The sequence below is a fragment of the Dromiciops gliroides genome, chromosome 4, assembly GCF_019393635.1.
Source record: "Dromiciops gliroides isolate mDroGli1 chromosome 4, mDroGli1.pri, whole genome shotgun sequence".
NCBI classification, from domain to species: domain Eukaryota; kingdom Metazoa; phylum Chordata; class Mammalia; order Microbiotheria; family Microbiotheriidae; genus Dromiciops; species Dromiciops gliroides.
Genome location: NC_057864.1, coordinates 78,834,832 through 78,849,159, shown reverse-complemented (window position 1 = coordinate 78,849,159; position 14,328 = coordinate 78,834,832). Strand labels below are relative to the sequence as shown.

The window sequence follows — 14,328 nt, the reverse complement described above, 5'->3', positions numbered from 1 at the left end:
AAAGTACAATATCATACTTTAAATAATAATAAATCGGGGATAGGGACTAAATGTGAGATTTCATTGGTACAAGGAACAACCAGGTGAGGAAACACCCTCTACCAATCTAGGCCAGCACCTTATGTGCAATTTACAGTATAAGAGAGTTGCCTGGGGAACTAAGAAGTTTAAGTGACTTGCCCAGTGTCACATATAAGAACATATATGAGAAGTAAAACTTGAACCCAGATCTTCCTGACTCCAATGTCAACTCTATCCACTATAAGAAACTGCCTTTCAGTAATTAATAGACCTTAAGAATATTCCTCTTTACATGGTAGTAACACTTCACCCTAAAATCACCCTAAAAGTTAAAACTGATATATAACATGTTCGGTTACTCTAGGTTAGCTTTACCTTTACAAAAAGTGATAGACTTGTAACCAGAACTCCCTACTTTAAGTTCCAGATTAACCCTTTGTTGAGTCACTTAACCCTTCTGGGACTCACTATCCTCATGAATAAAATTAGTATTGTCCATGCCAAACCAATATTCATATGGGTGCCATATAAACATGAGTGATTATTATCATTTGTATTACTGTAGAATCTAGGCATTTAACAGATCCAAACTAAGGAAAAAACAAAAGGCCATAACTTTCTTTTGTAAAAAAACTATGCAGTTGTGTCTTAGATGGAAAGAAAAACATTTAAATAAAGCATTTTCAATTTTTCAAGTGAAGAACTGGTGTCTTGGCTTTAATAAGCTATAGGTATCTTAGAAATTGCCTTAGTTGAGAAAAAGTGAGGGAACAGAGCCAGAATACTACATAGAAGAAAGCACTATTTCAAGGAAAACAGTGACATCCTTACTGGCTTTTAAGCAAGCCTATGTGAAAATTTAGGCACAAATAATTAGAATGGAGAAACATGATAACCAACTATAAAATGGAAGCAAAAACTACATAATAATGATCTGACAACTGCTGGATCTGCTTTATTATTCAGTGTTTTCTGTCAAAATAATTATTCATTATAAAACACAACCATCAACTTCAGGACTTAGAGCAAAGAGAGAAAATTAGTTAAATATGAGATGAGAACAGTCTAAAATCAAAGCAGCTCAAGGTAAGTAGAAAATTTACAGCTGCTCAAAGTAACTTTTACTCCAACAGGTTTACTCTGATTACAGATTTATACCATAGATGACTTACCGATATTCAGCCTGTGACACGCATTCATAAAGTTCCTGGGCAGTAAATTTGATACAATTATTTGCCTAAGGAAAAGAGCAAAAGTATAATTATTTAAATTGCACACTACATCAAATGACTAGTGAGAACCCAGGAAGAACCGCCCAATACACTGAGGTGGAAGGAGTTAAAATATCTAAATATTCAATAAAAATGACTAAACTGTAACGTTTTGTACCCACAATACATCTAACATCATAAAGAAGACCCTCCACATTCCTCATATAAGCTAAATTTGAACAAATTAGGAAACATTCTCCCCAACTAATTAGTTAGCACAAGGATTACAAAGCACAGAGCTGGAAGTAAAAGTATCTGACAGCACTGGAACCTCTGAAGATGAAAGCGCATTTCTAACATACATCAGAGATTGGACCTTTCCTGCAGTTCTGGGGGAAAGCAGAGAAGCCAACTTCAGCACTGTCACACCACCCCCCCAAATTGGAGACAGATTTGGTGGCCTGACACATCCCATTCCAATCTCTAGCCAGCTGAGGAGGATATCCTTTTGTAAACCTTTTTTGCACACACAGGTCTTATACATAGGTTTCTTTTTCTTTCTAGTGAAGACACTGGGTTACCTTATGATCATTCATTTGGAGAGAAATTTGCCAAAAAATAAAGGAATTAAGGTGGATAAGAGAAAGTGATCAAGTTTCCCCATTTCTAAATGAACTCAGGGAGCACTCATTCTTTTTTTTTTTTTAATTTTTTTTTTCCCTTTGCAACAAACATTTATTCTATTTTTTCCAGTTACATGTAAAGGTAGTTTTCAACATTCATTTTCATAAGATTTAGAGTTCCAAATTTTTCTCCCTCCCTCCCTTTCCTCCCCCCTCCACAAGATCACAACTAGGTTATATATGTACAATCCACAAGTGTTCTTTTTTATCAGTTCTTTCTATGGGGGTGCACAGTAAGCTTCCTCATTAGTTCCTTGGGATTGTCTTGGATCATTGCATTGCTGAGAGTAGTTAAGTCATTCACAATTGCTCATTGAACAATACTGCTGTCACTATACACACTGTCTTCCCAGTTCTGCTCATTTCACTATACATTGATGTTCATTAGTCTTTCCAGGTTTTTCGGGGATCATCTTGTTTGTCATTTCCTGTAGCACAAGACCATTACACTACAATCATATTCCATCATTACTCAATTGATGGACATTCCCTTGATTTTCAATTCTCAGTCTCCACCAAGAGTTGCTATAAATATTTTTTGTACAATTTTCCCCACTTTTTCATGATTACTATTGATAACTGTTTCCCTCGGAGAACGGCAAAATTTACTGAGAACTGATTCTCCACCCAGTCCCCTTTTTCCCAGACAAATGAATTGCCTTGGGCCGACCAGTCTTTGTCATTGCCAGACTCTTGACCTCTTATGGATCTCCCCCAAGCAAACTAACCCCTCCCAAAAATTCCCAAGCTTACTTCCTAGACTTTAGGTTATTATGTAAAAAAGATTCATTTACATTAAATAGTTTCTGTCCGAGAGAAACCTACCTTTCCCAAGGGTAGTTTCATAGCTCCCTCTGTTCTGTTACCTCATAAAAACCCTGTCCTAGTTTTCCATCTTTGGGTATTCCTAGCTTCGGAGCTTTGCAATACCATGAGCTATGGTTCCTCTGCAGCGTTTTGTACCCACAAAGACCTTATTTTCTCCAGTATTGATTGTTTCCTTAATTTCCAGGTTAACACCTTCCATCCAATTCCTTTCCCCATGATGTTTATTCTATTATCCATCTTCTTTCATCCTATCCCTCTTCAAAAGGGATTTGCTTCTATCTGTCCCCTCCCCCACTCTGCCCTTCCTTCTTTTGCCCCTCTCTCTTTATCTCCTTCCACACCTATTTTCCTGCAGGATTAGAGAGATTACTCCACCCAACTGAGTGTGTACATTATTATTATTCCCTCCTAGAGCCAATTCTAATGAGATGATCTTTGAGCCAATTCTGATGAGTGTTAGACTCATTTACTGCCCAGATTAAATAGATTACTCCACCCAGTTGGGGGTGTGTGTGTGTGTTAGTCCCTCTAGAGGCAGCTCTGATGAGTTTAAGGTTTTTCTGATGAGTGTAAAATTCATTTATTGCCCTGCTCCTCTCCCATTTCTTCCCCCACTTCATAAGCCTTTTCCTGTTTCTTTCATGTGGGATTTCACCTCTGCCCTTCCCCCTCCCCCAGTACATTCCCTTCACCCCTCAATTTAACCCTAAAGATGTCATCACCTAGCTAGGTGACACAGTGGACAAAGCATAACCCCTGGACCAAGGGGGATCCCAGCCAAAACCCGTCCTCAGACACAAGATAGTTGTGCACTGTAGGGAGCACTCATTCTAACTGCTGCAGTCAGTAGCCCTAATTTACTGGCTCAGATGAACTATATCCCAGGATATAAAAGAGCACTAGTAGGTGTGACTGCAGAGCCAGTGATTGACTCAAGTGATTGCCAGTCAATTTTGAAAGACTGTGGAGAGAAAAAAAAAAAGAGAGAAAGGAAAAAAAAAAGAGAAAAAGAAAGAAAGACTGTGGAGAGTTGGAGAGCTACTACTGGATCAAATGCTGACCTAATTTTCAAAGTCAAAAAAGGAGAGGGCCTGCAAATGATAGGCCTGTGAGCTTAACCTTTATTCTGGGCAAAATTCTAAACCATATTATTAAAGAAATGGTTATTGAACATCTAGAAAAGGAAATGGTGATCAGAGAAAGCCAGCAAAGTTTCATCAAGATCATATGCCAGTCTAGTGTAGTTTTCTTTTTTGTCATGATAACTATATTAGTATTTGGCGGAATGTTGTAGATATAATTCATCTAGATTATAGCAAAACATTTGAAAAAATCTCTCATGTTACTCCTGTAGAAGGGAAGAGAGATGTGGGTTAGATGACAGTTCAATTCAGTGGATCTGAAATTGGTTGAATGGCTTGGAAGGAGGCCTTCTGTGGAAATCCCTGACCATGTGTTGTTGAATATATTTTAATAATGACTTGGATAAAGACACAGATGGCATGATTGTCAAATTTGTAGATGATATAATGATGGGAGGGACAGCTAACAAGCTGGATGGCAGTCAAGATTAAAAATTATATTGACAGGTTAGAACACAGGACTGAATTTTATAAAATTTAATAGGAACAAATGTAAAGTCTTAGGCCTGGATTTAAAGAATCAGCTGTACAAGTAGAAAAGTGGTGTGTATGTGACTAAACAGTAATTCATCTGACATTCTAATGGATTGAAAATGTATTATGAACTAATGGTGTGATATGGCAACCAAGAAAAGTAATACAATCTTATGCTACATTAAGAAAAGCATAACTTTCAGGAACTAGGAGGTGATAGTACCACTCTATGCTGTCTGTTAGAACACAATTATTAGAATATTGCGTTCAGTTCTAGGCACTATATAAGAAGGACATTGGAAAGTTGGAGAGTTTCTGAAGGAAAGCAGTCAGGAAAGTGAAGAGGTCCCCTAATTCATAAGAGATGACAATTAAACTAGGAAGAATACCAATGATGAACAAGAATGTTTTCTTCAATATCTGAAGGGCTGTAACATGGAAGAGAGGCTACTATACTTGTTCTTGGCCCCAAAAGGCAGAACTAATACTAACGGGGTAGAAGTTGAAAAGAAGAAAGCTTAGGTATGTTGTCGAGGAAAATCTCTTCTGGCTTTGACTAGTTATTTTCTAAGGTTCCTTACAACTACTAGGTTTGGTGAAACACTGATCCTGATATAACAGAAGTCAAGCATCCAAGATCTTGTTCATTGTTGAGTTGAGTATTCCTTTCACTAATACAGATCACGATCCCTTGAGGCGTTACTGGATAGTCTTCATGAGTTAATATGGTTAAAAAAAATTCATTATTCTGTGACCAGTTTAGTAATGAAAATCTCTAAATTTAGCTTGGCTGACTGATCCCTGAGATTATACTCTCAACTTTTCATTTCTGGTAAGATCCATCAGTTACTCTTTTGCTGACAGACTAGAAAATTTCAGGCTTAACTCAATGTCACTGAGGCACAGGAGACAGAGTTCTGTGGATGAGAATATAATGTCATGGATGAATTGTTTATTGACAAGATACACATTTTAAGATATTATTGTGATTTGTTACTGTTAAAATTCATTTAATACCATAAGAAAATCTTAGTAGTTCTGAAAAAGAGGGAAAATAGCTAGTCTATCTTTTTTTTTTTAAAGTGAGGCAATTGGGGTTAAGTGACTTGACCAGGGTCACATAGCTAGTAAGTGTTAAGTGTCTGAGGCCACATTTGAACTCAGGTACTCCTGACTCCAGAGCCTGTGCTCTATCCACTGCGCCACCTAGCTACCCCATAGCTAGTCTATCTTAATGAAGAGTCTGATTTATAGAATTGCTTTTATAAAAAGCAATGCATTTTTGTTACTGTAAAGTATATTTGGTACATAAAATATGAATAGGTACTAATGAGTGTTACAATGAATATATGGACCACCTGGATTTGATGGAGTTGCCTTATTATCCAAAAGAATTTTATGAAACCCTGGATTAATAGGAGCAAAATGCCCTTTAACTGAACCTTAAATTAAACCCAGATAGCTAGCAGATAAGTCCCTATCTGCTGACTTCTTTCCCCAGGATAGTAAGTCCCTACCTATATCTTGTAAAAACATTTGCGAGTCCTCCTCCTTGCCAAACTCTTTTCTTTGGAATCATATAATCTTATCATAGTGTTTCTGTTAAGTTGAACTATCAAACTGACTGATATTTCCTATATACTTGTTATAACTGAAATTGTTAAGCTGATTTGCATTACATCCATTCTGGTCACAGAATTTGCTTTTAGGTTGATTTGTATGATAATACCCTGTAACCAGTGAAAAAAGAAACCTTATATACCCTCAGAAAGAGAGAGTCTTTGAGCTCCTTCTTTGGAAGGGGTCTCCACATAATTCATGTCTGCTTGTTCTTGGGACAAATAAACTGGTACTGTGTTTTTCCTGTCAGAGACATTATAAAAATAATTTCTCTGATCTTTTTTTTTTTCTGTAGGAGATAGGTATATAAATAAAAACTGACCTGAGTCATATTAAGTTAGTTAATAAAATTTTTGATGTCTATATGATGATATAAATGTCCTTTAAAATACAAAATTTATTATTAGACCAAAGTTGGAAAACATCTGACAACTGTTGTAAAAATAAGTTAAAGAGGGGGCAGCTAGGTGGCACAGTAGATAAAGCACCAGCCTTGGATTCAGGAGGATCTGAGTTCAAATCTAGCCTCAGACACTTGACACTTAGTAGCTGTGTGACCCTCGGCAAGTCACTTAACCCTCATTGCCCCACAAAAACAAAAAACAAAAATAAGTTAAAAAACTGAATATGTATCTAATATACCTGAAATACAAGATGATTCCTTGAACCTGAAAGTGCCCAAAGAGATACTCTTTAAAGAAGCATAACTGATTTACAGGTTAATTTTAATTGTTCTTCTGAACATACTACCCCAAATTAATGTAAAAATTGGTATAGTCTAACTAGAAATGTTTTATTTCACTATTTTTATTATTACGTATGTGATGCTAACTATTATATCCATTAGGTCACAAAGGACAGAATTGGATTAAAGTACACATCTGACATATTTTCAAATATACTAGAAATTTAATTTATGCTACAAAATGAAATTATTAGGAAATATATTAAGTGTGACTACAAATTAGCAGATGTTGTAATTAAATTTTGGGAGGAATTAGATAAGATGATTTCTAAAGTCTCTTGTAACATTGAGACTCTATGATATTAAGTTACAGGATTTATTTTCATGTATGGCTTGTGGAATATGAGTTTGTATAATGAATACCAAGTATTAGATACTATTACAGAGTAGCACATATGATTTCAACAACTTAAATTGTCAGCTGGTCGACAAGAATTTAAGTTCCTTCATATGTCAGGGAGATAACATGTAAATCATTATAAATAAATTAGATACAGAATAGATGAAAGGTAATCTTTGGGAATTAGGGGGGAAGAAAAGAAGGGAGAGAGAAAGGAAGAGAAGAATAAAGGAAAGAGGGAAGGAAAGAAGAGGAGAAAGAAAGGGGAGGGAGGGAACTGCTGAGGGTACAAGGAAAGGCTTCCTATAGAACAAAGCTTCTTAAACTGTGGGTTGCAACCCCATATTGGGGGGGGGGGGGTCACATAACTGTGGGTCACAAAAATTTGGCAACAGTAAACGGCTAAGTATAACTATTTTATATACTTATATACTCAGGGTGATGTAAAAATGTAGGCTAAAAGGGTCGCAAATGGAAAAAGTTTAAGAAGCCCTGCTACAGAAGGTGGGAACTGATCTAAGTCTTGAACAAAGAAGCAAGGCATATTAAGAGGTGAAGTTAAGGAGATAGATTATTCTAGACATAGGAGACAGTAACAGAGTGTTTGTTCAAAGAAAGAAGGCCAGAGTAGTTGGATTACAGAATTCATAAAGGATAAAATGTAAGAAGACTAAAAATGTAGGAAAGGGTCAGGTTATGAAGCACTTTAAATACCAAACAGAAGACTTTATATATAATCCTACGGGTAACAGGGTGCCTCTGGGACTCACTGAATTTGGAAATTTACACTTGAAAAAAACTCATATTGGTAGGTAAACAGAGGATAGAATGAAATTAGGAAAGATTTGAGATAGGAAGACCAATGAGAACACTATTATAATAGTCAAGGATAGAGGTGCTGAGCACTCAAATTAGGATGGTGGGGGCAACATAAGTGGAGAGAAGGGAATGTACATGAGTGAAAACATAAAGGCTGAAATGACAAGATTTGTCAATAAATTAAATGTGTTAGAGTAAGGAGTTGAAAATGATGCTACAGTTGCTAACCTGGGAGAATGGGGGTATCTAGAACAATAATAACAGTTTGGAAGAGGGATTGATTTGGGGGGAAAGATGAGTTCTGTTTTGAACATGCTGAATTTAAAATGTCTATGCATCATACAGTTTGAGATGGCTAAAAGGCAATCAATCGGTCATGTGGTACTAGAGCTGGAAATATAAACATGGGAGGGAGTCATCTTCACAGAGATGATAACTGAAACTAATAAGATCATCAAACGAGACAGCATACTGTAGTGGGGAAAGAGAAGGGGCCCCTGGGGGACAACCTCTTTTTAGTGGCCATGATATGGATGAAGAACTTGCAAAGGAAATGTAGAAGGATCAGTCAGAAAGGTAGGAAAAAAACACTGAGATAGGAGAGAGTATTTAGGAGGAGGTGCTCAACATTGTCAATAATACAAAAGGTTAAAAGACTGAAAAGAGGACATTAAACTTAGCAAGTAAGAAACATCACTGGGAACAACAGAAAAGACAGTTTTAGCTGAATGATGAAGTAGGAAGTCAGAGTGCAGACTGGTTAGAAATAAGAGGTAAGGAATTAAGAGTCTTGGGGTACAAATGGCTATCTCAAGGAGTAGAACAGTGAGGGAGAAGAAAAATAGAATGATAGCTAGCTAGGATGATCACATCAAATGAGACTTTTTTTAAGGTGTTAAGAGCTAAAATTCTAGCTAAACTGTCTAAAATATCTAATGAGTGGTCGCCAATAAATTATAAGCTTTAGCAAGAGTTAGATTTTTAACCATTTATTAAGGAGAATAAGAATTTGGTAAAGAGAGAGAAAGGCCTAGATTCCTCTATCTATTAAAGGGAGAGCACATTTCTAGCTCCTCTCTCCACCAGCGTCCTCAGGAAAAGAGACTCAGTCTCTTCCTTCCTCCTCCCACTAGCCCACGTCACTTCCTGACGCCAAAGAAAAGACTCCTGGTCTTGCCCTCAAAGACCTTCACTTCATGGGCAGAACTCTTCTACAGTAAGTATCCAGCAGGTGGCATCATTCCAATCGTTACAAAGGCTAGAGGATACACGGGCATGTATGGAGGCAGCAGGGAAGAAGCCAAAATAGCTAGGGAAAGATTGAAGATAGGAGAGGAGGAATGACAGTGGAGGCAGATAATCTGCTGGAAGACACTCTGAGCTTGACAATTTAAGCATGAAAAATGAGAGTTTAAGCATTTATAATTACTCCGAGAAAGCTTTCTTTAAGATGGTAAAGAACAACAGGTAAAGTTCTTAATTTGTTGTAGATTAAACTGAGTTTAGGTGCCACTACCATCTGTGCTTAAGACATAAGACAAGCTATCCACGATCAAAATGTACAAGTTAGCAATACACATGCATACATAAGTATTTCTGTATATGTATGTATATATACACACATACACACAAACACTTCTAAAAATATCTTTAATAGCAATATAGGTTCACTGAACTTTTTAAAGCTGGAAAGGATATTATAAGCCATCTGGTCCACTCCTCTCACTTTACAAATGAAATGATTAAGGACTAAAGTTTAAGTGATGCCAAAGATCATACAGCTAATAAAAGTTTACTTCAAAATTCAAGTATTTATTAAAACACTATAATACATGGGGCAGCTAAGTGGCACAGTAGATAGAGTACTGGCCCTGGAGTCAGGAGGACTTGAGTTCAAATCCAGCCTCAGACACTTGACACTAGCTATGTGACCCTGGGCAAGTCACTTAACCCCAACTGCCTCGCCCCCCCCCTCCCCTCACCAAAAAAACTACTATAATACAATGGAAATAATATATTTTAAATTTAGAGACTTTAATTTGAATCCTAGCTCTAACTCTACAAACGTGTCTTAAATGTTTTGAAACTCAGTTTTCTCATCTCTAAAACTGATACTACTACTTCACACTATTGCTGTAAGAATAGTACTTTGTAAGCATTACAGTAGTACAGAAAGTTAAGTTATTATTAGGAATAAACCATGGTCCCTCAATACACAGCAATACATGATAGGTAAATTAGAGTTACAAAGTTACAAAATGCTTTGTGAGGTTAGGGTACAGGGGAGAAAGATCAAGGGTTCTTGGAAAAGGTAGGTTTTGAGTTAGTCTTCAAGGGATTGTTAGGACTTTGAAAGACAAAAATGAGGATGGAAGCCACTCTGGACATGTGGACTCTCATGAATAAAAAGGAAAAGTGCAGAAAAGAATATTGTCCAGTCTGTCTGGAATTCAATGTGTATGGAAGGCAGTAACAAAAAGTTAGACAGTTAGGTTAACTGGTAAAGTTGGGTCTAGAATTGAGGTATTCTGACTGGGTCTATCATTCTTTTCTACTATACCATACTAGAGGTGATACTATAGACAAGATCCATCAGCTCCAATGTTAGCACAATGGCAGTTTGAGAGGGCCGCGGGTAGCTGAGGTGAAGATTGTCAAATGAAATGACCCCTTCCTCACACATACAGTATCTTTAGCAACTAGAAAGACTGTATTAAATACTAATGACTAATCGAAACTACATTTAAAAAAAGGATAGTCTTTGTATGAAAGAAGTCTCATTTAAAGACAAGACAATAAATATCTGACCTAAAGAAACTCAGAAACAGAGTTAAAAGATTTGACTTGCTAGAAAAAAGAGGGACTTGGTTAAAAGTTTCTCAAACTTACAATAAATTATGCAGAAGTCTAGCATTTTATTCTCTTGTAAAAAAATTTAAAAAAAAATGAATCATGATTGCAAATTTGGAATGTTAGAATGTAAAGGCAACCTAGGATACCTTTAAGCAACGAGAAATAAAAACAGTATAAACTAAACCTAGAACAAAAAAAAGAAAAAAGAGAGCATATAAGTAGATTTAAGGAACACTTAGGGGGAATGGGGAGAAATACAGGAACTCAAACAACGCTCTGGATTTTCAATCATAATGTTACCCTCAGGATCTGTGCTGCTCTTAAAGGTTTGACCATAAAATATCTTAATGTCTTTCTGGAACTCAAACCTTTAGGATAAATCAACAACTACCAAAAAATTCTACTCAAGAAAATTAATTATGTTATATTGAAGCCTCCAATGTATATCCTGGTTAAGAAAGTGAAGGTGGGAGGTATGTGACTGATGATCAAATAACAGGTACTGAAGCATCATACACTCAAAGTAATAAAAGTTTTAAATTATTATTAGAATAAATTTATTTGCTTTTATTGCATATTTAAAATCACAGAATTCAGAGCTAGAAAGGACCTTAGAAATAATGTAATTCACCCTTTTCATTTCAGAGACACAGAAACTCGGATATAGATAAGTTTTCTACCCAAGGCCACACAGGTGGTTAGCAAAACTCCTAATAGATGTCATATGTATGTATATATGTATGTATGTATGTGTATATATATGCATATATATGTGTATGTATATATATGTATGTATGTATGTATATATATATATATATAAAATCTCCCCATCAGTGTTCCTCTATCGCTTATATCCACAATCAGATATTTCACATTAAAGCCATTTGTTTTGGAAAAGAGGAAAAAAAAGTAAAGAATCTCCCATACCTCATTAGTCACTAGGAAGTTATAAAGGGTCTCAATATCTTGATAACAACTGTGTGGGGCCAAAATCCTGAAATAGGGAAAAACAAAATTAGTCATTTCTCTAAAAGATTATCCTAGAGGTTATAATATGGCTATAAAGTACAGTTGTATGGTAATCTTAATGATATTTTCATGAAAGCAATATTAACTTATACTTACCACTTTACAGTTTATAAAGCACTTAATAAACACAATGTCATTTAGGTCACACAAAAATAACTATTAGATACCACAAATATCCATTACCACTTTATAGATGAGGAAACTGAGACTCAGAGAAGTTATAAAAGGCTCAACATTAATTTGATTATGAAAAATATGGAAAATTATATTAATTCATGGAGAAATATATTACTCAAACAAAAACAACAAAGTAAGGGTAACCCTGGATATGAGATTCCTGGTAGTTCAATGATTTTCAAATAATCTCTTCTGGATCTGTTTTCCAGGTCAGCTGTTTTTCCAGGGAGATATTTCATATCGCCCTCTATTTTTTTATTCAGTTGGATTTGCATTACTATGTCTTGATTTCTCATAAGGTCACTAGCTTCCATTTGTTCAATCCTAATTCTTAGGCAATTATTTTCTTAAGAGAGCTTTTCTATTTCCTTTCCCATTTGGCTTTTCAAACTGTTGACTTTTTTCTCATGACTTTCCTGCATTGCTCTCATTTCTCTTTCCATTCTTTCCTCCATCTCTCTAAATCTTCCTTCTATCTCTCCTACTTTCTCTTCAAGGTCCCTTCTGAGTGCTTCCATGGCCTGAAACCAATTCATATTTTTCTTGGAAGCTTTGGATGTTGGAGCTTTGACTGTGTTATTATCTTCTTCTTCTGAAGGGATATTTTAGTCAACTTTTCCCCCAAAGAAGTTTTCAATGGGCTGCTGCTTTCTCTGCCTGCTCATCTTGGTCGCCTATTTCTTGGCTTTTAAGTCCTTCTTAAAGTATATTGCTGCTTCCAGGACACACTGTTCCAAACTACAGCATGGCCCAGGGGGTGATTGGGCTTCTTCTCAGCCTGTCTGGCCAGTCAGTAACCACCAGCCACTTTCTTTTTGACCCTGGATATGAGATTCCTACTGGCAGCCAAAGAGTCATTCTTTTTATATTCTGATAGTAACGTTTAATTCTTTTGTCAAGAGGAAAATTTCCTTCTCTACCAGAAAAGAAGGATCAGTCATGGAGGTAGTAACTATTCAATTAGTTCTTCCCTCTGGAGAAAGAGAATGAGAATTCCAAACCCTATTCCGAAAGCCCTATAAATATCTGAAGCCATTGAACATCCCCAGTTCCTTCAACAGTTGCTTCCATGAATAAATGAAGGAAGTAATTAATGGCTGGATGAGTGAATGGATGGATATTTATTTATTAGGAACTTACTATGTACTAGGCTTTGTAATAAGTAATGAAAACACAAAGATCACAAAAAGAGATAGAACGTAAGCTTCTTAAGTGAAAGGACTAAGAGAAGACAACATATACTGAAGGACAGACTGCAAGAAAAGGGAATTTTGTTTTGAGAAGGTAGAAAGCAAGGAAAGGGGAGAAGAGGAGGGGCGGTGAGATGGACTGGGTGTATTGCTAGATGGTACATAAAGCTGAAGCACAGGCTGGTGTCTAGGCCCATCCAGTAGTTGGCCAGTTTGACGTCTCAGTCATCATTCTAATGGGTTAGGAGTTAGGACTGAAGCTGCGAAAATGAGTGCATTAACTTTCACAGCTATGGGGCAGGATTCAGGAAATCTGGGGTGTATGAATCTTAGGTCTGCTATGGAAGATGCTGGTCCAAGTGGGAAGGAGGTCAGTGGTGGCAGGCAGATGGTGAGATGGCTTAAGTGGGTTGATGTGATAGCTAAATGGGATGTGAAACTGAAGCATGGTATAATATGGTGATATGGTTTTGAGTCCCCATAATGATTCCAGGTCATCTCTAGTTGTACTCTAGTGACGAGTATAGTGCCTTGCACATTGTAGCTTACCAAGTATTTTCTAAATTGAACTAATGTTTTCCTTAAAAACGTGGTGCCCCATCCTGAACATAATAAATATACCAGTGTTGCTATAATCAGAAGAGTAGAGTGGGGTAACTGCTAACCTTCTTTTCCAAAATTATATTTATATTAATACAAATGAAGAAGTCTTTTTCACACAAACTATGGTCTCAACTAGAGGTAACAAACTCCCAAGTGGGGCCCTAACCAGTTTAAAATATAATGGAGGGGCAGCTAGATGGCGCAGTGGATAGAACCCTGGTCCCGGAGTCAGGAGGACCTGAGTTCAAATCAGGCCTCAGATACTTAACACTTACTGGCTGTGTGACCCTGGGCAAGTCACTTAACCCCAATTGCCTCACCCCCCCCCGAAAATATATTTATATATTTATATATATATATATATATATATATATATATATATATATATAAATAAAACACATAATGGAAAATGTTTAACAAAAATAAACAAAACCAAAATGAATGAATGAATAAGTAAATAAATAAGTTAATTAATGAATTAATGCATGAATGAATAAAACTACAATACATATTCATTAAATTTCAGATTTTTAGATATAACTTCTTCCTATCTATCAAGGTACTTTTATATTATTATTCTTACATAAAAAGAC

The 14,328-nt window shown here is 36.2% G+C and overlaps 1 protein-coding gene across 5 annotated transcripts in view; it reads right to left on the bottom strand.

The window, feature by feature from the left end:
- SWT1 (SWT1 RNA endoribonuclease homolog) overlaps positions 1–14,328 on the bottom strand; it is a 143,266-nt gene that overhangs the window by 23,648 nt on the left and 105,290 nt on the right. For all 5 annotated transcript variants that reach the window (XR_006356270.1, XM_044000692.1, XM_044000691.1 and 2 more), the window contains exons 17-18: positions 11,664–11,730; positions 1,194–1,258 (exon numbers count right to left, since the gene is read on the bottom strand). Coding sequence is in view for 4 of the 5 variants with exons in the window: in XM_044000692.1 (XP_043856627.1) it covers positions 1,194–1,258; positions 11,664–11,730 (132 nt within the window). In the remaining variant the exon portion in view is untranslated. The remainder of the gene's footprint in view (positions 1–1,193; positions 1,259–11,663; positions 11,731–14,328) is intronic.